This window comes from Piliocolobus tephrosceles, chromosome 10 (assembly GCF_002776525.5).
Source record: "Piliocolobus tephrosceles isolate RC106 chromosome 10, ASM277652v3, whole genome shotgun sequence".
Taxonomy (NCBI): Eukaryota; Metazoa; Chordata; class Mammalia; order Primates; family Cercopithecidae; genus Piliocolobus; species Piliocolobus tephrosceles.
In genome coordinates, this window is record NC_045443.1 from 31,521,064 (window position 1) to 31,546,037 (window position 24,974).

Sequence of the window (24,974 nt, forward strand, 5' to 3'; positions counted from 1 at the left end):
ATTGTACCTTCATTTTGAATAAATCTCTGCTTTTGTTGCTTCATTCTTTCCTTGATTTGTACGTTTTGTCCAATTTTTTGTTCAAGACGCCAAGAAGCTGGATGCCATTCACTGATAACAATTATACAAATTCAGATTTCTACTATATCTAAATAATGCAATTAAGTTGCTTTTCATCTTTACATTGTCTGCAAAAATGACAAATTACAGGCCTACCATACAACATTCCTTGAAATATGAAAACTGTTATCAGGCTCTTACCATCAGGCTCCTCTCAGGCCAATAAAGTAGTATCACTGTTTATCAAAGCTTCTATGTATTAATACAAATGCACAACACAGTTTAATAGTAGGAAACTAAAATGGGCTTTTAGGATCTACTGTATATACTTATTAGCTATGGAAACTCTGGGCAAGTAACTTGCTTCTCTGAGCTTCTGCTTCCAGATCTTTAAAATGAGGACAGTATCACATTTCTTTTTTTTGTTTTGTTTTTTGAGACGGAGTCTCACTCTGTTGCCCAGGCTGGAGTGCAGTGGTGTGATCATACAACCTCCACCTCCTGGGTTCAAGCAATTCTCCTGCCTCAGCCTCCCGAGTAGCTGGGATTACAGGCATGTGCCACCACACCCGGCTAATTTTGTATTTTCAGTAGAGACAGGGTTTCACTATGTTGGTCAGGCTGGTCTTGAACTCCTGACCTCAGGTGATCCACCCACCTCAGCCTCCCAAAGTGCTGGGATTACAGGTGTGAGCCACTGCACCTGGCCTCACATTTCTTATAAAATCACTTAAAGAATACATGAAATAAGGTACACATTCAAAATACGGTCACTACATTCATCTTAATAAAGTAAAAACAAGGCTAAAAAGAAAATGAGGGGAAAAAAACACATACCATGTTAACCGCATCTTGATCAAAAGGATTCCATTCTATATTCTGAGGATAATGGGCGAGAACTTTGGATTTGAACGTTCTTCTCAAAGGACTCTGGTCAAAATTTTCACCTACAACAAATAATACATAGTTAATATCTAGAACCTTTCCAAAAGCATGTCATAGTTTTATATTTATTTTATAGACCTACTACTGACTGATAATGTTGAGATCTGATTCAATTTCTGCCTCTAACCATCTGACTTGTAAAATCCCAGTGGACAACTAAAAAACTTAACAACAAACAGAGCAGCATTTAAAACTTCAGAATCTGAATTTTAAAATCCTGGCCACTCAACTGATACTAAAAATCAAAATATGGTAATATAATCATTGCTGTAACCTAATTATGGTCCACATTTCAGTGTGTGGTAATAAAAAAACTGTATGAAAACATTTACTTCAGAAAATAAATGTCTTGTATTAAACGAATCATATGTCTTATGATCCTAAAATTTTATACACACTTAGACCCCCATGCTACAGTGCTCAAAGGAGGCAATTTGGCTTGAGTTTCCACAAAAATCTCTGAGAAATGTGACTGCATATCCAGGTTGTTAAGTAACAAAACTAACAGAATTACAAACATCATTGCTGAGTCATCCTGTTTAGTAGACAGAACACATTAAACATACTAACCTATTAAAATAAATGAGCTATCCTAAGTTAAATTCATTATCTGGCAAAATTCTGGAAAGATAAAAGTAGGCTACATTTTAATTACATGTAAGAAAATTCAGGCCAGGCACAGTAGCTCACGTCTGTAATCCCAGAACTTTGGGAGGCTGAGGTAGGAGGATTGCTTGAGCCCAGGAATTTGAAACCAGCCTGGGCAACATGGTGAGACACTGTTTCTTTTCCTTTTTTTAAAAAAAATAAATTTTTTAAAAAGCAAAAAATTGAAAATTCAATAATAGCTATCAGATTAGTTTTTTTAACCTCCTCAACCAGAGTAATTCCCTTAAGACCTATTATCCCTAAATGTTTCATGAAATATTTTAAGATAGATGGATCTGAAATTCTCGATGTCAAAAATCTGGGATCAAGGAACTAGAAGACCTTGCAGCAATTTTATTGTGTTCTGTGTTTTCCTACTTTTAGAGTTCTAATTAAGTACAAAATATTAGCTATTACAGCAAAAGATAAATGTCACTTACCAGTATTTATACTATTAAAAATATCACAAAGCAATTTGATTTATGAGTTGTATTTGACTTCCAGTTAGACTCAGTTTCTATTTTGGGTAAAAATATGAAAAAAAAAAAAAAAAAAAAAAACACCTTGGAATGCAAACCAGATCACAGAAGGAAGAAAAAGTCGCACTCAAAAATCTTGCTGGAGACTACAACATAAAATACATAGGAACTTTTTTGAACGAGGACACATAATTTAAATATATTTGCTGAGGCAACTAAACTACTATTTCTAATTGAAGTCCTTGGCTAATGATGATTATTTTATTTAGATTCCTCTGACTTATTTAGGCAAACATTTCATCTCTGTATTTTTCTACTCCATACTTCCATCTTCTAAGAGTTGAGAGCACTCATTTCTAGAAGAGAAACTGTCAAAGACATCCCTAAGCAGAGTTTATCAATTTTTGCACCATGCTTCTAGAGTATGTAAGCATCAAAAAGTCAGTAGAGGAATGTGAAACTGTCCATGAGAGTCAATGTGGCCGAAGAACAGATTCAGGGCTCAGAACTGATCTCAGGAAGAGTCCATGATGTTTTTAAGCTGATGCTACATTTTCCTGTGAACACTAAGAAATTTTAAATTACTCACTTCTTTAGTAAAAAAGTTACTTGGCCAGAACATGGTGGCTCATGCCTGTAATCCCAGCACTTTGGGAGACTGAGGTGGGCAGATCACTTGAGCCCAGGAATTTGAGACCAGCCTGGGCAACACAGTGAAACCTCATCTCGAAAGAAAGGAAAGTATGGGGGAGGGTGGAGACTGGAGGGTGAGAAGGAAGGACGGGAGGGAGGGAGGGAGGACAGAGGGAGGGAGGGAGGGAAGGGAAGGGAAGGGAAAAGGGAGAAAGAGAATAAAGAAAGGAAAAGAAAAGAAAGATTTTTAAAAGTTATTTTTCATTTACTTTAGAGAAAAAAACAAAATTTTTCCTAGTTATAAAGTCTATGCTGCTGATTGTGCACTGACACAGCAACAGCGTATCTTCATGGTATACAGCCATCAAGAAACCCTCTCCACCTACCCTCTAACACCAGAAATACTTGCTTTTATTATCCATAAATGTAAATAAAATATGAAATACTGCAGAAGCAGAAGAAACATGACATAACCTATCATATAACTCCTTGTAACACTTACCTTTTAATTCAGTTCTGCCTGTGTATAGTTAAAATAACATTATCTTCATTCATGTATCAAGTTAGTAATGGAACAGGAGATATATCAGAAAGGTCATGAAAGTGCCATTCTCAATATAATTGTTCTATTAACTAAGGAACATTGCACCTTCTTGAGGCACAAAGAATTCAAGAGAAGGAAACCACTTCCAGAAAGAAATAATGTTACAAAAACAAAAAAAGCCACAAAACAGTAACAAATGTAACAAAAGAAAAGCAAAACCACCACCACTCCACTTATTAGACTGCTTAAAAAGGGATAACAGGAAAGATCACTGCTGTATATACACAGCTGTCTTGGCAAATATGATTTGGAAGGATATTAGAGGAAGAACCAATTATTTCAAAATTCTGGTATCACTGTTAAGAATTTAGAAATGGTCTGGGTACAGGGGCTTACGTCTGTAATCCTAGCACTTTGGGAGGCGGAGGCGGAGGCGGGTGCATCACTTGAGGTCAGGAGCTCGAGACCAGCCTGGCCAATGTGCTGAAATCCTGTCTCTACTAAAAATACAAATATTAGCCAAGCATAGTGGCATGCAACTGTAATCCCAGCTACTCAGGAGGCTGAGGCAGGAGAATCAGTTGAATCCGGGAGGTGGGGGTTGCAGTGAGCCAAGATCACACCTCTGCACTCCAGTCTGGATGACACAGTGAGACTCCGTCTCCCAAAAAAAAAAAAAAAAAAAAAAAAAAAAGAATTTAGAAATGACTGGATGCAGCTATTCCTACCAGCACCAGCCAAAATAAGAGAATCTTGGTGATGACTTTTGGGGATGAGAGATGGGGAAACAACCTATACTTCTCATTTTAAAGACATGTTTCATAAAGCTCTAACTTAGAATTTACTGCTGGGAAAACAAAACAAAACAAAAAACAGGAGAATAATTAAGTCTAAGAATTTGGATTCCCAGGAAATGAAAATTACATAAGCATCCTGTACTTAAAATTTACCTTTTAAATATTATCTTGAAACAAACAAGGACTATAAATATGTACAACTACCACAGCTACATATCAACTTAACTCCAAGTAATACTGCCAAATAACCTCCTACTAAATTGAAGCTTTTCCTCCTAAGAAAGTAGGAAATATCTGCCAAGAGAGCTTAAAGGCTACTGAATACATGTTTTCAAGGCTTGAAGCAAATGAGGTCTTTATGAAAATTAAGATGCAGATGAAAGAAGAGAAACATAAAATAACATCTGTAAGTCTGACCAAGCAAAACTGAATAAAGAAACATTTACAATGGGCTTGGGGTCACTTTAAATAATGATTTATAACAGCCCATCCTTGTTTTTAATTTTATTTTTACCTGAAGTCGTATTTGCAGCATCTTGGCTCTTGCCATGACGATCTGCTTCTAGCCATTGGTACAAAACTACATAATGTAACAGAAACAAAAAAGCTTTATGAACAAATAAAAACAAACAAACAAAAAGCAAAAATGACTTTGAAGAATGGAAAATGAGAATAAATAATTAACCAAAAGCAGTTAAACAGGCGACATTAACATCAGAGTGTAGCTTAACACCAATGGAATGTAGCTGATAAGGGGTTAGTAATGAAAGCAAAGAGAACAGGTAATTTTAACAAAATAAGTGAAATGCTATTAAATATCTGTTAACAGTTTTCTGTATGGAAAACAGCACACACACTCTCTTCTTAATGCCTACTTAAAGAGGAATATTAGGAGAAAGCTAATGCTTCTACAGTCAGATATCACACAAGTTGAATATCCCTCATCCAAAATGCTTAGGACCAAGAAGGGTTTTGGATTTCTGATTGTATCAGATTTTGAAATATTTGCATTATAGTTACAGGTTGAGCATCCTTGATTAGAAAATCGGAATACTGGCACTCAAAAAGATCAAATTTTTGAGCATTTTAGATCTCAGATTTTTGGATTAGGAATGCTCAACATAAAAAGTATGACAGTAAGACTAAATGACCAACTTTAAAAATTACACCCTGGTTGGGCATGTTGGCTCACAACTGTAATCTCAGTACTTTGGGAAGCTGAGGCAGGTGGATTGCTTGAGGTCAGGAGTTCGAGACCAGCCTGGTCAACATGGTGAAACCTCATCTCTACTAAAAATACAAAAATTAGCTGGGCATGGTGGTGGGTGCCCATAATCCCAGCTACTCAGGAAGGCCAGGCAGGAGGATTACTTGAACCCAAGAGGCGGAGGTTGTAGTGAGCTGAGATCATGCCACTTGCACTCCAGCCTGGGTGACAGTGAGACTGTCTCAAAAAAAAAAAAAAAAAAAAAAATTACATCCCAACCACTGCAAATTGATTAGAATGGCTTAAGTCCCAAAAGCTGACTCTACCAAATATTGACAAGGAAATGAAGTGTCAGTAATTCTCATTCACTGCTGATGAGAATGCAAAATTGTACGGCCACTTTGGAAGAGAGTTTGGCAATTCCTTACAAGGTTAAACAGTCTTATCACATAATCCCACAACTCCAGTCTAATCATGAGAAAAACATCAAATTCCAAGAGGAGTAACCTATAGTATAATCTGTTAAGTATTCGTCAAAACTATCAAGGACAAGAAAAGCAATGAAAGTCTGAGATTCTGTCATAGCCAAAAGGAGCCTAAGTAGACATGACAATTTATGTGGCTCGGATACTTCAACAGAAAAAAGACTGATATGGTTTGCCTGTGTCCTCAGCCAAATCTCATCTTGAATTGTAGTTCCCATAATCCCCACACATCGTGGGAGGGACCCAGTGAGAAGTAATTGCATCATGGGGGTGGCTGTTCTTGGGATAGTGAGTTCTCAAAAAATCTGATGGTTTTATAAGGGGCTTTCCCCCACTTCACTTTGCACTTCTCCTTGCTGCTGCCATATGAAGAAGGATGTGTTTCCTTCCCCTTCCACCACAACTGTAAGTTTCCTGAGGTCTCCCCAGCCCTATGGAACTGTGAGTCAATTCAACCTCTTCCTTTTATAAATTGCCCAGTCTCAAGTAAGTATATCTTTATTAGCAGCATGAGAACAGACTAATACAAGAATATTAAGTAAAAACTAAAGAAATCTAAATAGAGGCCGGATGCAGTGGCTCACACCTGTAATCCCAACACTTTGGGAGGCCAAGGCGGGTGGACCACCTGAGGTCAGGAGTTCAAGACCAGCCTGGCCAACATGGCAAAACCCCATCTCCACTAAAAATTAGCCAGGCACGGTGGTGCATGCCTGTAGTCCCAGCTACTTGGGAGGCTGAGGCAGGAGAATCGCCTGAACCCGGGAGGCGGAGGTTGCAGTGAGCCAAGATCACTCCATTGCACTCCAGCTTAGGCGACAAGAGCGAAACTCCATCTCAAAAAAAAAAAAGAAAAAAGAAAAAAAGAAATCTAAATAGAGTGTAGACTTTAGTCGGCAATAATGTATCAATATTTATTCACTAATTATAACTAATGTACCATACTACTATAAGAGGTTAATGATAGGTGAAATTGTGTGTGTAGGGTGAGGCAAATATATGGGAACTCGATTCTCAATTTTTCTGTAAATATAAAAACAACTTTATTTTAGAAATTACATTCCAATATTTAAGGTAAAAACACCAGCAACATTATATCCAATCTTATAAGTAATCTACCTTTTATAAATCATGTTTATCAATGCAAACATAAGCTGAAATTTGCTTTATACTGATATCCCATTTAATCAATAATATTCCTAAGCATAATTATGAAATGTCAACTCTTGGAGGAAAGTTTATTACTGTAATGACACAGGCTGTAACTTAGCAGCTTTGAAGGGTGTTAAAATTTCTGAATGTCTTTTATTGTACTCAGATGTCTACAACTTTCAGACACCTTTAAAGAGATGTCAAAGTCTTTCTTTTAAATAGTCAATAAGGATATTTTAGGGTACCAATGGCCAAAAGAACTTGCTATCCACACCCCCAACATTTGATGATCCAAGGACAGCAACAAATACTAAGCTTCTATGCTGGGGGGCTACTTACCCACAGGTACTGTGAGAATTGAATATCCCAAACAAGGTTTACAGAAACTTTTCATGCTCTCCCCTCAACAAAAACAACAACAAAGGGCTGAGAAAGCTGCCTACAGAACTCCTGAACTGGAATAAAAAAGGAACCGATTTATTACAAATATCTGAGAGAATCCTGAAATCATCAAAGTGGTTACTTAGATCTCTGAGGAACAGCAAGGCTGTGAACTGACATCCATGGTCATGGATAGATAGCTGAAAGACCTCTGAGCAGACAAACATCCAAGTCCTCGGTTAAGGGTGCCCCAGAGGGCACAGAAGTCAGCACCCTCCTCCAGAGACACACTTCTGGGAGGCAAACAATTGTTACAAATGGGACTAGCACGAAAGAATTCAAGAGGTAGACCTCAATAATTAAATATATACTACAGGTATTTCTCTTCTCTTTAGTTTACAGGGATAACAGCTACTCATTAGAGGAGGAGAGAGGGGAATTATACCATGACACAAAAATCTCCTCATTAGGAAAAGCAAGCATGAGCTTTACAACTGACAGTGAAGGCTGGGTGCAGTGGCTCACGCCTGTAATCCTAGCACTTTGGGAGGTGGAGATGGGCAGACCACTTGAGTTCAGGAGTTTGAGAACAGCCTAGGCAACATGGTAAAATCCTGTCTCTACAAAAAATATAAAAATTAGCTGGGCATGGTGGCAAGCGCCTGTAGTCCCGACTACTCAGAAGGCTGAGGTGATAGACTGGCTTGAACCCAGGAATTGGAGGCTGCAGTGAGCTGTGATCCACTCCAGCCTGGGCAACAGGGCCAAACTCTGCGTCAAAACAAACAATTGACACTGCAAATCACTTCCACAAAATGAGATGTAAAGTAGGGAAACAAATCCATTAACTGCTCTAACAATTTTGCCCAGCTTCTATCTTAAGCCTAGATTTTCCCCTGATTAAGGCAGAAACTCTTGGTTATGTTCAGGTTATCACTAGGAATATTTACCAATAGTTCCAATTACTTCATATAGCCCTCGTTTCTGGTTTTATCAGAGAGGTTTATCATGTTTGCTTTCATGTTTCATTGATAAAATCATAGTCTGTTTCTAACCAGAGACTCTCCACAAAACAAAGCTAAGTCTCACACTATTTCCCTCTCTTCCTGTCTTGACAGGTAACCCCAGAAGCCTAGTTTTAAAGAAAATCATTAATAAAATGAGACATGAAAGCTATTCCAGGTCACTTTAACCAGTTATATAAAGAACGACACATAAGCAAAAATCATTTTAATAGATTTACATATTCAAATATTTCATCCTTGCCTCTAGATTACCAAAGTACAATTAACTTCAGTTTAAATAATTCAGAGAATTTCCAGTGAAATAAGTGCATTTGATTCAAGAACGCTATAATGTAAATCACCATTTATATCAAGTTTGGACTTTAAAGTCTACTTTATAGGACATATATTTTAAAAGATAATGTATAATGAAAAAAGAAGTGTGACTAATTTTTTAACTTAACATACTAGAATGTACATGGGCAGCTGTGGAAATACTGAACTCCCAAAATTTCTCACTCTCCATAAAATACATGAAATATATCATAGCACAAAAGGTCTGCTACTATGAATGTAGATGATGTTAGAATGCCAAGAACACATCTCTCTTTACTATAGAAACATGAGATGTGGCCTTCCGGTTGCTTCACGCTTCCTCTCAGTTGGCAGTGGAAATAGGGACCCCATCCCGAGCTCAAAGCTACTGGCAGAGAGTTCTGTAGCATGTTTGTGGGGTTGTAAGTGAAGAGGAAATTTTGAGATTTATGAACCTTGGAGGCTATTTTTCAGCCTGATCATCACGGTTAAATATTTCTTCACTCACTCTCCTCCCTAAACCTTCCCACTAGGAGGGCCTCAGTAAGTTCCCTCCTGCACTATCCACTTCCATCATAGCCTGTTTGTAACCAGAGAATTTCTCCACAAAACAAAGCTAAGCCTCACACTATTTCCCTCTCTTACTGCCCTGACAGGTAACCCCAGGAGCCTAGAAGTCTTAAAAGAAAATCTGCTTCTGGGTGGGGTCAAATGACTAGTTCTTGCCAGTGAAATGTGGGCAGCAATGACATCATTTCCAGGTCAAGGCACACAATCTATCTTTCCCCTGCCATCTATCAGCTAAACGCAAAGGAGGCCTTAAAAGATGGAAAGTTCCCAAAGTGGAAGAAAGCTGAGTCACTAAATGTCTCTGTGAAGTAGAGGGCCTCCCACCTTGGCCTACATTACACTAAACGTGAATGAGAAAAACTTTTATTGCCTCATGCCACTGAAGCATTATGGGGTTGTTATTACAGCAGTTAGCTATTTGTGTTTATTCGCCTGAGTTTTTATTTATGTTAGTTTTGACCTTCTGTCTATAATACTAACCCCTGACTATATCATACCTTCTATTGGTAACTTCTCTACATTGCTTGTTACATGTTTAAATACATGAGTACAGTTCTCTAAGTATAAGGACAGAATTTGCCTTTTTTTTTTTTTTTTTTTTTTTAAGACAGAGTCTTACTGTCACCCAGGCTAGTGTGTAAGGTTGAGATCTTGGCTCATTGCAACCTCTGCCTCCTGGGTTCAAGCAATTCTCCTGCCTCAGCCTCCCAAACAGTTGGGACTACAGGCACGCTACCATGCCCAGCTAATTTTTGTAGTTTTAGTAGAGACAGGGTTTCACTATTTTGGCCAGGCTGGTCTCAAACTCCTGACCTCAGGTGATCTGCCCACCTCAGCCCCACAAAGTGCTGGGATTACAGGCATGAGCCACCATGCCCAGCCCAGAATTTGCCCATTTTTAATGCATGTTCTCTACTTTTCATAGAAAAAGCCATATATCCTACTAAGCTACTTATGAAGACCACAGGTTCTAGCCCATGACAAGCTTGTTATTCTTTCTAAACACACAACCCCCAAATCTAGTCAGCAACCTTGAAGGTCTAGGGTGATAGTCACATAAGGAATCAAACAAAAGAATCTTGGAGGGGTCTCTGCAAATTCATTGACCTGACTGAGGAATTCAACAATACAGAAACTTAAATCCTGGTAATATTAAAGTTTATTTTAATTAATTAATTTTTTTTTTTTGAGACACGGTCTCACTCTGTTGTTGTCCAGGCTGGAGTTCAGTGGCATGATCGTGGCTTATTGTGGCTTGGGCCTCCCAGGCTCAAGTGATTCTCCCACCTCAGCCTCCCACTTGGCTGAGACTACAGGCATGTACCCTCAGGCCTGGTTAATTTTTAAAACATTTTTGTAGAGGCAGGGTTTCGCCACATTGCCCATGCTGGTCTTGAACCCCTGGGCTCAAGTGATCTGCCCGCCGCAACCTCCCAAAGTGCTGGAATTATAGGCATGAGCCACCTTGCCTAGCCTTAGTTAAGATTTCAGTAGGAGTACATCAACATCAATCTAGTGAGCTTTGAGTTTTTAAGAGATTCACAATATCTTTCCTCTTGATTACATCAAAATTAAAGAGCCATGTTACATTTAGCTAACACTAAATATACTTTCTCTTTTTAATTTATTATTATTATTATTTTTTTTAAAGGCTAGTCAAGTGAAGCAGTGTGAGTGGAGAAGGAACAAAGAAATCTGTAACTGATTGTGATGAATTAGTTATCAACACCTCTGCACTCGGACCAGCCTAAATACACTTGCAATTACTAAAATTTATTCACTGAAAACCAAAAGTTCACAACACAGTTATTCTGTTTCAATCTCAACTGAGTATACTGCAATCCGATTCTCTCATTAGCCACCCAAAATTAGCACAGACCCCACAAGTAAAAGGGTATGCTCCCAAATAAGAGTGCCCTTATTTTAGACACCAGTCACACTTTGGAAGTCCCAGGCTACCTGCACTTCTAACAGGCTGGCTATAAATTTGAGTTTCCACAAGCACCTCAGGTATGCTAAATTCACTAGAGCTTGCAGAACTCAGGAAAGTGCTACATTTACAATTACAGTTTTCTTACAAAGGACACAAATCAGAAGGACCAATCAAATGAAGAGATATATAGGGTGAGAGCAAGAAGCGAATGCCGAGTTTCCATGCCTCCTTCTTGTGGAAAAAGGGCATGTCACCTGCTTTCCCCTGCGCATACATCAATGTGTTCACCAACCAGGAAGCTCCACCAAATCTCAATGTCCAGAGTTTTTGCTGGCTTTACTACATATGCACCACTGATTAAATCATTGGCTACATGACCAAGCTGAATCTCCAACTCCTTTCCCTCTCCAGAGGCCAGGTTGGCTCAGAGTCCCAACCACATAGTTGGTCCTTCCAGAGACAGCTCCTATCCTGAAGCTATCCAGAGGCCCATCATTAGTTACTTGATTAGCATAACAATCCCATGGTCACTCAGGAAATTCCAAGGGTTTGAGAAGTTCAGGAAACATGGACAAAGATCAGACAAATTCTTTTTTTTTTTTAAAGACAGGCTGAAGAGCAATAGTGCAATCATAGCTTAGCAGCCTCAAACTCCCGCCTCAGCCTTCCTTGTAGCTAGGACTACAGGTGCACGCCACCATACCCAGATGAGTTATTTTTATTTTTCATGGAGACAGAAAAATAAAAGAGTTTCTTGGCCTCACTCCTGGCCTCAAGTGATCCTGCCTGGGCCTCCCAAAGCACTGGCATTAAAATAATTTGCCACTGCACCTGGCCAAATTATTATACAACAGTTTTAGGCACTGCGCAGCTTACCACCAATCAAAGAACACGACAGTAGATTATATACTTGCAAAAATAACCTTAGCAATAAATTCAAGATCTAGAGTTCTCTGATAATAAGGAATAAACAAAGTTTTTGATCCTAGCCCATGTCTGTCATACTAATACTAAAATCTGAAGTGAGAAAACAATTTTAAAAAGTAATTTAAGTATTGTAACTGCTATCATGAAACTCTAAGAGGAAAGAGTCCATAATTTTTAGATTAATAAATGTCATGTGCTTGCCAGTGGGTAGTAAATAATTTTTATTATTCTGAAGAACATCTAAGTGATTTGCAAATAATACATACAGCCAAGAAAACAAGGTTCTAGTGCTGGCTGAATATGCTGGTCTAGTAGCCTAGTGCAAATCACAATGTCTTTTAGCAAGGGTTTTCTCTTACATAAAACATGATTTTATTACTAAATTAGAAACACATTATTAATTATTCTTAAGTATCTACCTTCTATGGAAATTTTTTATCCAATGTATTTCTGGGAAAGCATATTATTATCCATGTCACATTTTATTATACAGTATAAAACAAATCTTTCCCCGTTACTAAAGAACATACTCTTTGCTAAAGAGACACCAACACAGCCACACTTTGCCTTCCGGAACAAAACAAAGTAACTCAGCATTAAACAAAACAAAGTAACTCAGCATTAAAAAACTTACGGCTGACAAGTAACACTATGGAGCAACACTGCTAAGGTGATTCAAACAAACTTTCCTGAGGTATGTCTCAAAGAAGCAGTCATCTGGTCAGAGGTAAAGTAGACCTTTCCCTCCATTTCCATTAACTACTTTTGTTGCCAATACATGCTATCACCAAAAAAATTTCCGTAAGAAGTCAAAAACACAAGGAACTCAGTTAAGCTTACATAGGGATATCAGTGATTTACATAAAAATACCACTTTCTTCCTCCTACATTAGAAATCAACAGTTCTCCAAAAGAAAGACATAAATTACAAGGTAGAGAAGGGGGTACATTTGTTCTACTAATGTAAAACATCACATTAGTCAATGCAGTCTTTTAGTAAACAGACTATCCTGTTTCATGGTCTATGAAATTATCCTAACATGAGCAAACTGGGCTAAATATGTTAGAAACAAGACTCACTGGGAAAGATAATCTTCCTGCAAGAATCAAACAGAAGTCTCATTATTCTAACAATTAACTGAAGTTGTTAGTAGCTTACAATGGTTCAGTTGATGTGATTTTTGCTAAACAGAAACAGTTATCTGAGTCTCTGCATTAGTGTGTGGCCTTTTATCTAAAGGCCTTCAAGGCCCTCCCCTACTATGTTTGGTGTTAGAAGATCCAGATTTTAAAATAGTATTGAGGTTCTGCACAGACTGAAAATCATGCGTCACGTATATCAGGAGGAGAACAATGACCTACAAGATGACAAAGACCCTCCCAGTTCTATAAGAGACTGTGATTCTCAAAGCTACTACTCAATGTACTTTTTTGAAATAGAAAGAAAAAAGTCAAGTCACCTTTGGGGCAGGGGGCAAGGTGTGAGCCATTTTAACCACTTTTTGAAGTTCACAAAATTAACATAAAACAAAGCAACCAAAAAGAAAAAAAGTGAGGTGAAGGGAGCAGAATTTTCCTCTTCTCCGTGGGAAAAACAAAGTCTTCCTTCCTCCCTCCATCAGAAAAACATAAAAAGAAAATCCTCAAGATGATCCCCAGGCCTGAGTTCCAATTCATGACTTTTACTATACACCAAGAATCTCCACTTGCTGTCTCAGACTCAGCAGCCTCAACATCAATGTTTCCACAACTGAGCTCATTTTTTCCCTCAAAGCTTTTCCTCTGTTGACAGTGCCACAATTCATGTAGCCATCTAAGCATTATTATCCACTTATTCATCCCTAAGGAGGAGTTAATTTGGCCAAGTGTGGCGGCTCATGCCTATATTCCCAACACTTTGGGAGGCTGAGGCATTCTAAGGGGAGAGACCCATAGTTTTGCATGCCTACAGGCCTAGCTACTTGGGAGGCCGAGGCAGGAGGACCGCTTGAGTCCAGGAGTTAAGAGGTTATAGTGTGTTATAATTGTGCCACTGAATTGCAGCCTAGGTGACACAGCTAAGACCCTTTCTCAAAATAAATAAATAAATAAAAATAATTTTAAAAAACTATTGTTGTTTTAAGTGGCTAAATTTTTAGATGGTCTATTATGTAACAATAAATAACTGGAAAAAATAGTGAACAAAATATCCAAAAGAATCCTTGCTCTCACAGTTTACATTCTGAGAAGGGAGACAATAAGTATAATAAATTATACAGTATGCTGGAAGAAGTGCAGTAGAAAGTTAAAAAAGAATAAAGTGAGGAAAGCTGGCAGTACACAGTACAAGTTGCAGTATTAAGTAGGATGACCAAGATGGCCCTCATTGAGAAGATGACATTTGAGCAAACTTGGAGACAAGAGAATTAATCTTACCTCCTTGGGAAAATCAACGTGAACTAAGATACCAGTCTGACAAATTCAGTCCCTGCCAACTAAGGTCCAGATTCCTTAGACAGCATTTGAGGACCACCATGATCTAGCTGAACCTACTTTTCCAGCTTTAGTTTCTGAGGCTCCTGCACTTGAGCCATGCCAAATGACGCAGGGTTCCCTTTCAAGTATGATATCCTATGGGTCCTTGCTAGAATTCATGTGTCTGAAACATCTTCTCCCCTGTAATAATATTCTGTTGCCTCAAGTTATTATGCCAAATTTAGCAGCTTAACACACCCACATTTATTATTTCACATTTTCCATGAGCCAGAAGTCTGGCACAGCATGGCTCAGCTGATTCCTTTACTCTAAAGTCTGACAATACTGACACCATCCTGTTGATAGGGCTGCATTCCTTTCTGGAGGCTCTGAAGAAGAATCCACTTTCTTTATTTTTATTTTATTTTATTTTTTGAGACGGAGTCTTGCTCTGTCACCCAGGCTGGAGTACAATGGTACAATCTCAGCTCACTGCAACCTCTGCCTCCCGGGTTCAAGCAATTCTCCTGCCTCAGCCTCCCCGCGAGCTGGGACTACAGGCGCCCACCACCACACCCAGCTAAAGAATTCATTTTCAAGCACACTGAGGTTATTGGCAGAATTCAGTTCCTTGTGGTTGTAGAGCTAAGGTCCCCATTTCCTTGCAAGCTGTTAGCCAGGTGCCCTTAGCACCTAAGATCTCTCTTTGGTCCTTGCATGTGACACCCAACATCTCAAATCGAACCATCTTGTACTTGAAATCTAATTTTTTCTCTCTTCTGCAGCAGCTTTTTCTGCTTTTAAGGACTCGTGATTATACTGGACTCATGTGGATAATTCAAGCAACTCTCCCTATTTTTTCGGCTAATTAGTAACCTTAATTAAATCTGTAAAATTCCTTAACAGCAGAACCTAGACTGCTCTTTAACTGAATACCCAGAAGACAATGTTTGGGAATACTTTTAAAATTCTGACTACCACACTCCTTCTTCCATGTCTGCTATTAGGCTCCTACACATCTTTTAAGAATTCTACTTAGGGCTTCCGTGATGTTTTGGCCAGGCATGGTGGCTCACGCCTGTAATCCAGCACTTTGGGAGGCTGAGGCGGGCAGATCACGAGGTCAACAGATAGAGACCACTCTGGTCAATGTGGTGAAACCTGGTCTCCACCAAAAAAATACAAAAATTAGCCGGGTGTGGTGGCGCGTGCGCCTGTAGTCCGAGCTGCTCGGAAGACTGAGGCAGGAGAATCACTTGAACCCGGGAGGCAGAGGTTGCAGTGAGCAGAGATCGTGCCACTGCACTCCAGCCTGGCGACAGAGCAAGACTCCCGCCTCAAAAAAAAAAAAAAAAGAAAGAAATTCTACTCAGGGCTGGGTGTGGTGGCTCATGCCTGTAATCCTAACGCTTTGGGAGGTCAAGACCGAGGTAATCACTTCAGCCCAGGAGTATGAGACCAGCCTGGCCAACACAGTGAGACCCCATCTCTGCAAATTAAAAAAAAAAAAAAATTAGCTGAGCATGGTGGCAAGCACCTGTAGTCCCAGCTACTCAGGAGGCTGAGGTAGGAGAATCTCTTGTGCCCTGGAGTTCAAGGCTGCAGTAAGCTGTGACTGCACCACTGTACTCCAGCCTGCAGGCAGACCCTGTCTCAAAAAAAAAAAAAAAAAAAAAAGATTCTATTCAGAGGAGCCCTCCTGGGGAAACCTTTCTTGACCTGTCCAGAAGAAAGGAGTTTCTTCCGTAACACTACAAAATCTACAAATTAGAACAGATTTTTATGGTCCAATATTTTAAAAATTCCGTATCTTAATTTTTAAACGAACCACTATCGTACAAACACTGCACTAAACAAATTTTTTTTTTTTTTTTTTTTGAGACGGAATCTGGCTCTGTCGCCCAGGCTGGAGTGCAGTGGCTGGATCTCAGCTCACTGCAAGCTCCACCTCCCGGGTTCATGCCTTTCTCCTGCCTCAGCCTCCTGAGTAGCTGGGACTACAGGCGCCCGCCACCTTGCCCGGCTAGTTTTTTTTTGTATTTTTTTTAGTAGAGACGGGGTTTCACTGTGTTAGCCAGGATGGTCTCGATCTCCTGACCTAGTGATCCGCCCGTCTCGGCCTCCCAAAGTGTTGGGATTACAGGCTTGAGCCACCGCGCCAGGCCACTAAACAAATATTAACTGATGTGTTAAAATAAAAATTTTTCTCAACAGTAAGGTTCGAGATAAAGCATTTATCTTCCTTTCTTGGTTATCTTATAATACGTGAATATGATGTCTCCTTTTTTTGTTTGTTTTTTTTTTGGGGGAGACAGCACTGTGAAGTTCTTGGAACTCTGTTCTCATAATTGCTATGGCATATTGCTGTCTGCTTACCATATTACATTAACACTGTTAAATTCTATCTTCCCCTTTAGAAATTAAGCTCTTCAACATATTACTCACCCTTACATCCTCAACACCTACTTAATATTGTGCCTGGCAGTAAAAATGTTTGTTGAGTAAATGGATAGATGAATAAAAATTGTACTCTTAGGTCTGAATTATATACTCCAAAATTTTTAAAACACTTATTTAAAATATTGGTAGCTTTGAAAATGATTCATTTCAAAGCTTTGACTATATAAACTAAAATATAATTTAAGAAATAAAAACATCCCCTCCACTATCTTTTTGTTTGTTTGTTTGTTTGTTTTGAGACAGAGACTTGCTCTGTTGCCCAGGTTGGAGTACAGTGCTCGGCTCACTGCAACCTCTGCCTCCTGGGTTCAGGCGATTCTCCTGCCTCAGCCTCCTGAGTAGCTGGGATTACAGACAGGCATGTGCCACCACGCCCGGCTAATTTTTGTATTTTTAGTGGAGACGGGGTTTCGCCATGTTAATCAGGCTGGTCTCGAACTCCTAATCTCATGATCTGCCCGCCTGGGCCTCCCAAAGTGTTGGGATTACAGGCGTGAGCCACCACACCAGCCTCCACTGCCCTTTTCTTTGACACAGGTCTTGATCTGTGACCCAGGCTGGCGTGTGGTGGTACAACCACGGTTCACTGTAGCTTGGACCTCATGGGCTTGTTAAGTGACCCTCGCACCTCAGCATCCAGAGTAGCTGGGATTATAGGCACACACCAACACACTCCCTGGTTATTATTATTATTTTAATTTTTAGTAGAGATAAGGTCTTGCTATGTTGCCCAGGCTGGTCTCAAACTCCTGGGCTCAAGGGATCCTCCTGCCTTGGCCTCTCTAAGTGCTGGGATTCGAGGATGAGTCACTGCACTCAGCCCATTTTCTTTAGAACATTTTAGTCCTTTAATAATGTGTTGATTTGTAAATTAAAATTTGATACCTACCTTATTTCAAACATAGAGATATTATTCTTGTACTGTATATCCATCATGGTGTCACATAATCAAAATCTCATTAACCTTTGCTTTGAATCCTAGATTTCATGGTTATCTTTTTTCTTCAGCTTTGTATTGGTCAAACTCATTTCATTGTTTTAAGAAACTTTTTAAAAAGTAAATTTAATTTTTAGAATGGTTTTAGATTTACAGAAAAATAGGGAAAACAGTAGAGTTCCCATATACCCTAAACCAGTTTCTCCTAATAGTAACATCTTACATAAGTATAATACATTTATTAAAATTAATGACTAGTATTTGGTACATTATTAGCAAAAGTCGAAACTTTATCTAGATTTTCTGAGTTTTTACCTAAGATCCTTTTTGTATTCAAGAATCTCGGCTGGGCGCGGTGGCTCAAGCCTGTAATCCCAGCACTTTGGGAGGCCGAGACGGGCGGATCACGAGGTCAGGAGATCGAGACCATCCTGGCTCTAACACGGTGAAACCCCGTCTCTACTAAAAATACAAAAACTAGCCGGGCGAGGTGGCGGGCACCTGTAGTCCCAGCTACTTGGGAGGCTGAGGCAGGAGAATGGCGTAAACCGGGGAAGCGGAGCTTGCAGTGAGCTGAGATCCGGCCACTGCACTCCAGTCCGGGCGACAGAGCGAAACTCCGCCTCAAAAACAAAAACAAAAAAAAAAAAAAAAAAAAAAAAAGAATCTCATCCAAACTACCACATTACATTTAGCAGTTAAGCCTCCCTAAGTTCCTCTTGGCTGTGACAGTTTCTCAGATATTCCTTGTTTTAGATGACCTTGATAGTTCTGAGTAGTATTGGTCAGGTATTTTGTAGAAGGTCCCTCAATTGGGATTTGTCTGATTTTTTCTCATGATTACACTGGGTTTATAGGTTTGGGGAAGACCACACAGGTAAAGTGCCATTTTCATCACTTAATATCAATGGTTCATACTGCCAATGTGACATCATGGTTGATATTAACCTTGATCACTTGGCTAAGATAGTGTTGTTCAGGCTTCTCCACAGTAAAGTTCTTTTTTCTCTCCTTTTCTACATTGCAGTCTTCAGATGGAAGTCACTCTACCCAAACCACATTTTAGGAATAGAGAGTTATACTTCACCTCTTGAGAGTAAAGTATGTATCTACTTCAATCATTTGGAATTCATCTGTAAGGGAGACTTGTGTCTCTTCTCCCCCATTTTCTAATTTATCTGATCATTTATTTACATCAGTATGGACTCATGCATATTTATATTTTGAGTCATGACAGACTTTTATTTTTCTGCTCAGTAGGTTCCAGTTTTGGCCATTAACAACTCTTTTATTTGGCTCCTATGCCCGTTTGATGCATCCCCATCTATGTGTTGTGTGGCTTTTGTTCTTTTTTGGGTTTCTGAGCACTTCCTTAATTGCCAGCAGTATAAGGCTCATATTTCTTGGCCCTTTTCTAGAAATCAGTCATTTCTCCAAGGACCCCCCGCTCCTTTAATTGCAAAATGGTATTAGAAATTAAGATCTCTGGGGTGTCACTGCTTGTAAGCCCCTTGAATAACATTTTTTTTTTTTTTTTTAAGAGACAGCATCTCACTCTGTCATCCAGGCTGGAATGCAGTAGCACAATCATTGTCCATGGTAACCTTGAACTCCTGGGCTTAATCAATCCTCCTGTCTCTGCATCCCAAGTAGCTAGGATTATAGGAATGTACCACCACACCTGGCTAATCTTTTAAAAAAAATTTTGTAGAGCGAGACAGGGTGTCACTGTGTTGCCCAAACTGGTCTCAAACTCCTGAGCTCAAGCAATCCTCCCACCTCAGCCTCCCAAAGTGCTGTGATTACAGGTATGAGCCACTACACAAAGCCAGGATAACTTATTTTTACTTCTTACCTAAATATGCAGAAATAGGGGAAGGTTGGAAATACCAGTTTATAAATCAAATGTTTAAATCTTTTATAACAATAAGAGCAATGGGTTTTATCATATAGTCGAGGTTTGTAGTAGGCTATGCTATCTATCTAGTTTTATGTAAGTACACTCTATGATGTCTGCACAATAACAATATCTCTTAACAGTGCTTTTCTCAGAATGTATCCTCGTCATTAGGCATATGAGAATAAATGAATAATTATGAAAATGGGCTAGTTGAAAGAACAAAGGAATACTACCGACTTTGTGTAAATATTTTTACCTTGTTTGTACAAATTCTAGAATAATGGTTTTATAGGACTATGAAGGTTATTTAATAAAAATTTAAGGCTGGACGCAGTGGCTCACGCCTGTAATCACAACACTGTGGGAGGCCAAGGTGGGTGGATCACTTGACATCAGGAGTTCGAGACCAGCCTGGCCAACATGGTAAAAATTCGTCTCTACTAAAAATACAAAAAAATTAGCCGGGCATGGTGGCATGTGCCTGTAATTCCAGCTACTCGGGAGGCTGAGGCAGGAGAATCACTTGAATCTGATTCAGGAAGGCAGAGGTTGCAGTGAGCTGAGACTGCACCACTGCACTCTGTCTGGGTGACAGAGTGAGACTCTGTTTCACACACACACACAAAATGTTTAAGATTTGTGACACTGGGTGCAATGGCTCACGCCTGCAATCCCAACACTTTGGGAGGCTGAAGCAGGAGAATCACTTTGGACCAGCCTGGGCAACATATCAAGACCTTTTTCTCTACCAAAAAAGTTTTAAAAGAGTTTTAATTGAGTAGCTGCAGTCCTAGCTACTCGAGAGACTGAGGTGATAGGATTACTTGAGCCTAGGAGTTCAAGGCTGCAGTCAGCTATGATAGTGCCACTGTACTCCAGCCTGGGCAACAGAGTGAGACCCTGTCTCTAAAAAGAAAACAGAACATAAGATTTGTGATTGTAAGCCGAGTGTGGTGGTGCGTGCCTGCAGTCCGAGCTATTTGGGATGCTGAAGTGGGAGGATCACATGAACCCGAGTTCAAGGCTGCAGGAGGCTATGATTGTGCCACTGTACTTCAGCTTGGGTGACAGAGTGAGACCCCATCTCTAAATATATACACATACATTTTAAAAAATTGTGATTATAATTATACTGAAATTATAAGTTTAAATTATCATTATGATTACTGTGACAGTATTTGATTCTTTTACAGTATGAAAGAGAAATAGATGAGAAATAACCTGGGAAACTACATTATTAATTTTGTGCTTCTGTAAGACCATTCCACATACTTACAGTTTTGCAGCTATACTTACATGCTGGGTAAATTTTATTGCCATAAATGTTTATTAAGTTGTACTTCTGTGAGAGACTACAGTATGTTAATTCCTTTCAGGATGAGTTCTAAACAACCTCCCATTTTGTATGAATGAATGAACAAAAAAAGCAATGAACTTGAGATTTGTTCAATTATATACAATTAATCAGTAGAAAAACTGCTAACATAGATATGTTTTTTGCACTAAGATTAAATTCATCTATTCACTAGCAACACAATATTACTGGTATAAATAGACTACTCAAAATTCTGTACTGCCAACCAACAAATACATAGAGTCTTGCTATAAGCTTAGCCAAGCGTACTGGGAATATAGAAGATTTACCAGTAATGGTTCTTCCCTCAGTGCTTACAGAAGAAATTCTTGAAAAGGCAAAATTTCAACTGTTAAGAGACAATTACAGCACAATAGACAGACTTTAGAGCATATTTTTAAATAATTTAAATATAAGCATTAAAAGCTACTCTTTCAGAAAAATGTGATTACACTTATCTTTCATGTAGATATACTGGCTGAACTTGCTCCTTTTGATAATTACTAAAGTATGTCATTTATTTATATTCATTTTCTCTAATGATGTACAGCATATTCTCTGTTAGTATATCTCACACCTAAACAAATTAAGCATGGGTGGGCATGGTGGCTGGCGTCTGTTATCCCAGCACTTTGAGAGGCTAAGGTGGGCAGATCACTTGAGCCCACGAGTTTGAGACCAGTCTGGGGAAGGGCAAAACCTTGTCTTCACAAAAAATATAAAAATTAGCCAGGTGTGGTGGTGCGTGCCTATAGTCCCAGACAGCTACTTGGGAGGCTGAGCTGGAAGGATCACCTGAGTCTGGGGATGGTGAAGCTGCAGTGAGCTGTGATCACACCACTGCTCTCCTGCCTGGACAACAAGAGTGAGACCCTGTCTCAAAAAAAAAAAAAAAAAAAAAAAGTTACCTCCAAGTCATGAAGAAACCTTGACCCATTATTTATTTTTTCTATTTCTTCATCACATTTGAGCTTCCATCATTGATGATCGTAGTCATTTTTCCATTCTTTGGTTGCAGAACAATATGCTATTTATGTGTTCCTTCAAGACTGATAGAATAACTGACTGCCATTAACACCTACCTTTTCAAGAGCTGACCATCTGCTCTATATATTATTCAAGCTCTCTCCTTTGTCTCCTGGGTTGCTCGACTTTAATGCAATTTATTTTCCTGTCTGTAATTTTAAAATATTTCAGGCTGGGTCCTGTGGCTCACATCTTCTAATCCCAACACTTTGGGAGGCTGAGGCAGGAGAGCTGCTTGAGCCCAGGAGGTTGAAGCTGCAGTGAGTCCTGATCGTGCCACTGCAGTCCAGACTGGGCAACAGAGTGAGATTCTATCTCAAAAAAATTAAAAAGAAGAAATTCAAACATATAGAGAAGTAAAACAGAAATAATGAACACTGTGTGTAGATACCTTCCTCCTAAATTCAACAAATGTTAACACTTTGCTATATTCATTTCACAACTTTTTAAAACAGAAATATGAATCTTAAATTCACCTGGGGGGAAAAAACAGAAATAAAACTTTAGATGAATGAAAATCCCCTCAGCTGGAGCTCAGAACATCAGCCTCCATTCTACACATCCATATCTTTCAGGACTGTTTCCTACATGTATGAACTACCCCACTACAACCCATGGTGATTCCTTTTTCCTCTAAGCCCTACTTGATTATCTAATATAGGTAAATGTTTGGTTTTTTTTCTGTGAGAATTTCCTCTATCCTGAGCTTAAAGCGGACTATGAGTAGTTAGCACCCTGATCACACACTGCCCTATGCCCTAATTCTGTATTGGCTGTTTGCTGCCTTTGTCTTGAGACTTAAGGTGAGAACCATCTTAACTGAGGTGAAGGGCAATGAAAAGTATAGCACAGTACTGAATGAGAAGTCCATAGAAATATGAATTGATAAAAGAAAGGATCTCTCCATAACTATACAAGCTTCAGTTAAATTAACAGCTGTAGCCTTTTACTAATGATTGTATTTGGACATTAGTCTATAAAATAATTCACCTCCCATAGGAACCATGTTATAAGATGATTAAGTTTCCTCATTTCCCAGCCCTAAACTAGTAGCGATGCTTTTAATGATTGAAGACTGGGATCTGGGAAAGTCAGCGAGGAGAAAGTGACAGAGATCAAGTTCAGAAGTCCTTGAATCCAGAGTTGATGAAAGGCTGGGAGGTGAAGCACAGGGGTTCTGGGAGTCTAAGAAGTCAAATGACACTCTGGGGATCATCAATCACTATGAAGTTTATCCTTTACTGTGCCTTTCTGCCTCACACTGTCCCTTCCTGTAACTTGTTACCTGCAGCTATGTACTTTGCCTTTGCAGGTGGATGAGAAAGTGGGGGCTCCTTCCCTCAACTCAGCCTTGCATTGCTGGAATAAAAAGCCTGAGTTCCCAAAGGTGAATCCATGGGCAGTCTCTGCAATGGGAGCAGTGCAAAGTGGAGAGGTAGGGAAAAAGAGCTTTGTAAACTGAAGCTCTGGAAGTCAGAAACCTCTCACGTTCAGCTTCTCTGATTACATAGCTCATCTTTCCTCCTCATCTAGACTGGATGTCCCACTGTCAGAGACTATGAACACATAAAACTTGATTCAAATATTTTAGGAAATAACACTACACAAATAATTCAAAAAATATCAGACTTGAATTATCTTTAAAAGCCCGAGCAGTCCCTCTCACTCTCTCAATGTTTACACTAGGAGAACACAGTTGGTCAGTTAACATTGTTTGCCTAAGGTGAGAATTAAAGACAGAGCTGAGGCTTGAATTAAGAGTCTCCAGAAACCCAGTCTCAAAGACAGTGTCCTCCTCTATTAAATGTCCACCTCTGTACCCTTGTGCCGGACCAGGGCTAAGCATGAGGCACATACTCAATATAAATGGGCCAACTGACTTGTCTAAATGTAATCTGTGAGCTTTGAAGCACTACTCAAATATACTCTTTTTTTTTTTTTTTTCACTAAGATTGTTAGCAAGCAAATATCTTCAAGCAGCTTTTAATCAAGCTTCTGGTACTGTATATTACCTTCCCTTCTCAAACTAACTTAAACTCACTTTAATTCCACACTCACTGCATCATACTCAAAAGCATTGCTAATTTTTTTTTTTTTTAATCTTTCTTTTGCCTCATGCTGTGCTAATTTAACCTCACTTTGGTAAACAAGAAAATGGTCCTTGTTTGACAGACTCTAGCTGCAGCAACTGCAGCTGGCCTATATGCAAACCAATTTTGTTCATTCTTTATCCTGGCAGGGAGCCCTGCCCTAGAATTGTTTTAGAGCTAATCAGCATTAAACCTGCGTCAGAAAGGTTGCTGAAAGCAGCCCTAGAGCAAGACCACAGCAACAAGACTCTTCAGGAAAGGGATGAAGACAAATGCAGCAGCTGTGTAGAAATCTATGGGAAGACTTTTGTTCATGAGAGTAAAAGCGGAGCCTAGCTTCTTTTCTGTGCTTTAGCACTTATCCTGTGGAAATGACTTCGAAAGGAGATATAGAAGAAAACGATGCACCAAATTTGCTTTATTTATTTCTTTCTGGGTGCTGGTGATTAGCCAGAAAATGTTACTAACTTCAGATGGTAGCAAATGGTAAATAAATTAAATGTGCATCCTCTGCTACTCTCTGAAGTTGAAAACACTGCATGACTCGTCGCTGGATATTCTTGTGAGTTAGCATGATTTTCTGTAAGTTGAACCTGAGGTACAAGAAACAGATGTGCATAACAACACCTTGAGTAGATATAAACAACTCTGTCTAAAAACTCTGTTAATGGAT

General features: G+C 39.2%; 1 protein-coding gene across 2 annotated transcripts in view; it reads right to left on the bottom strand.

The window, feature by feature from the left end:
• Window positions 1-24,974, bottom strand: part of DENND5B (DENN domain containing 5B) — a 215,925-nt gene that overhangs the window by 116,469 nt on the left and 74,482 nt on the right. Inside the window, exons 2-3 of one of the 2 annotated variants that reach the window (XM_023208972.2) lie at window positions 4,621-4,686; window positions 898-1,007 (exon numbers count right to left, since the gene is read on the bottom strand). In XM_023208972.2, coding sequence (XP_023064740.1) covers window positions 898-1,007; window positions 4,621-4,686 — 176 coding nt within the window. The remainder of the gene's footprint in view (window positions 1-897; window positions 1,008-4,620; window positions 4,687-24,974) is intronic. The other variant, XM_023208973.2, reaches the window with a different exon arrangement.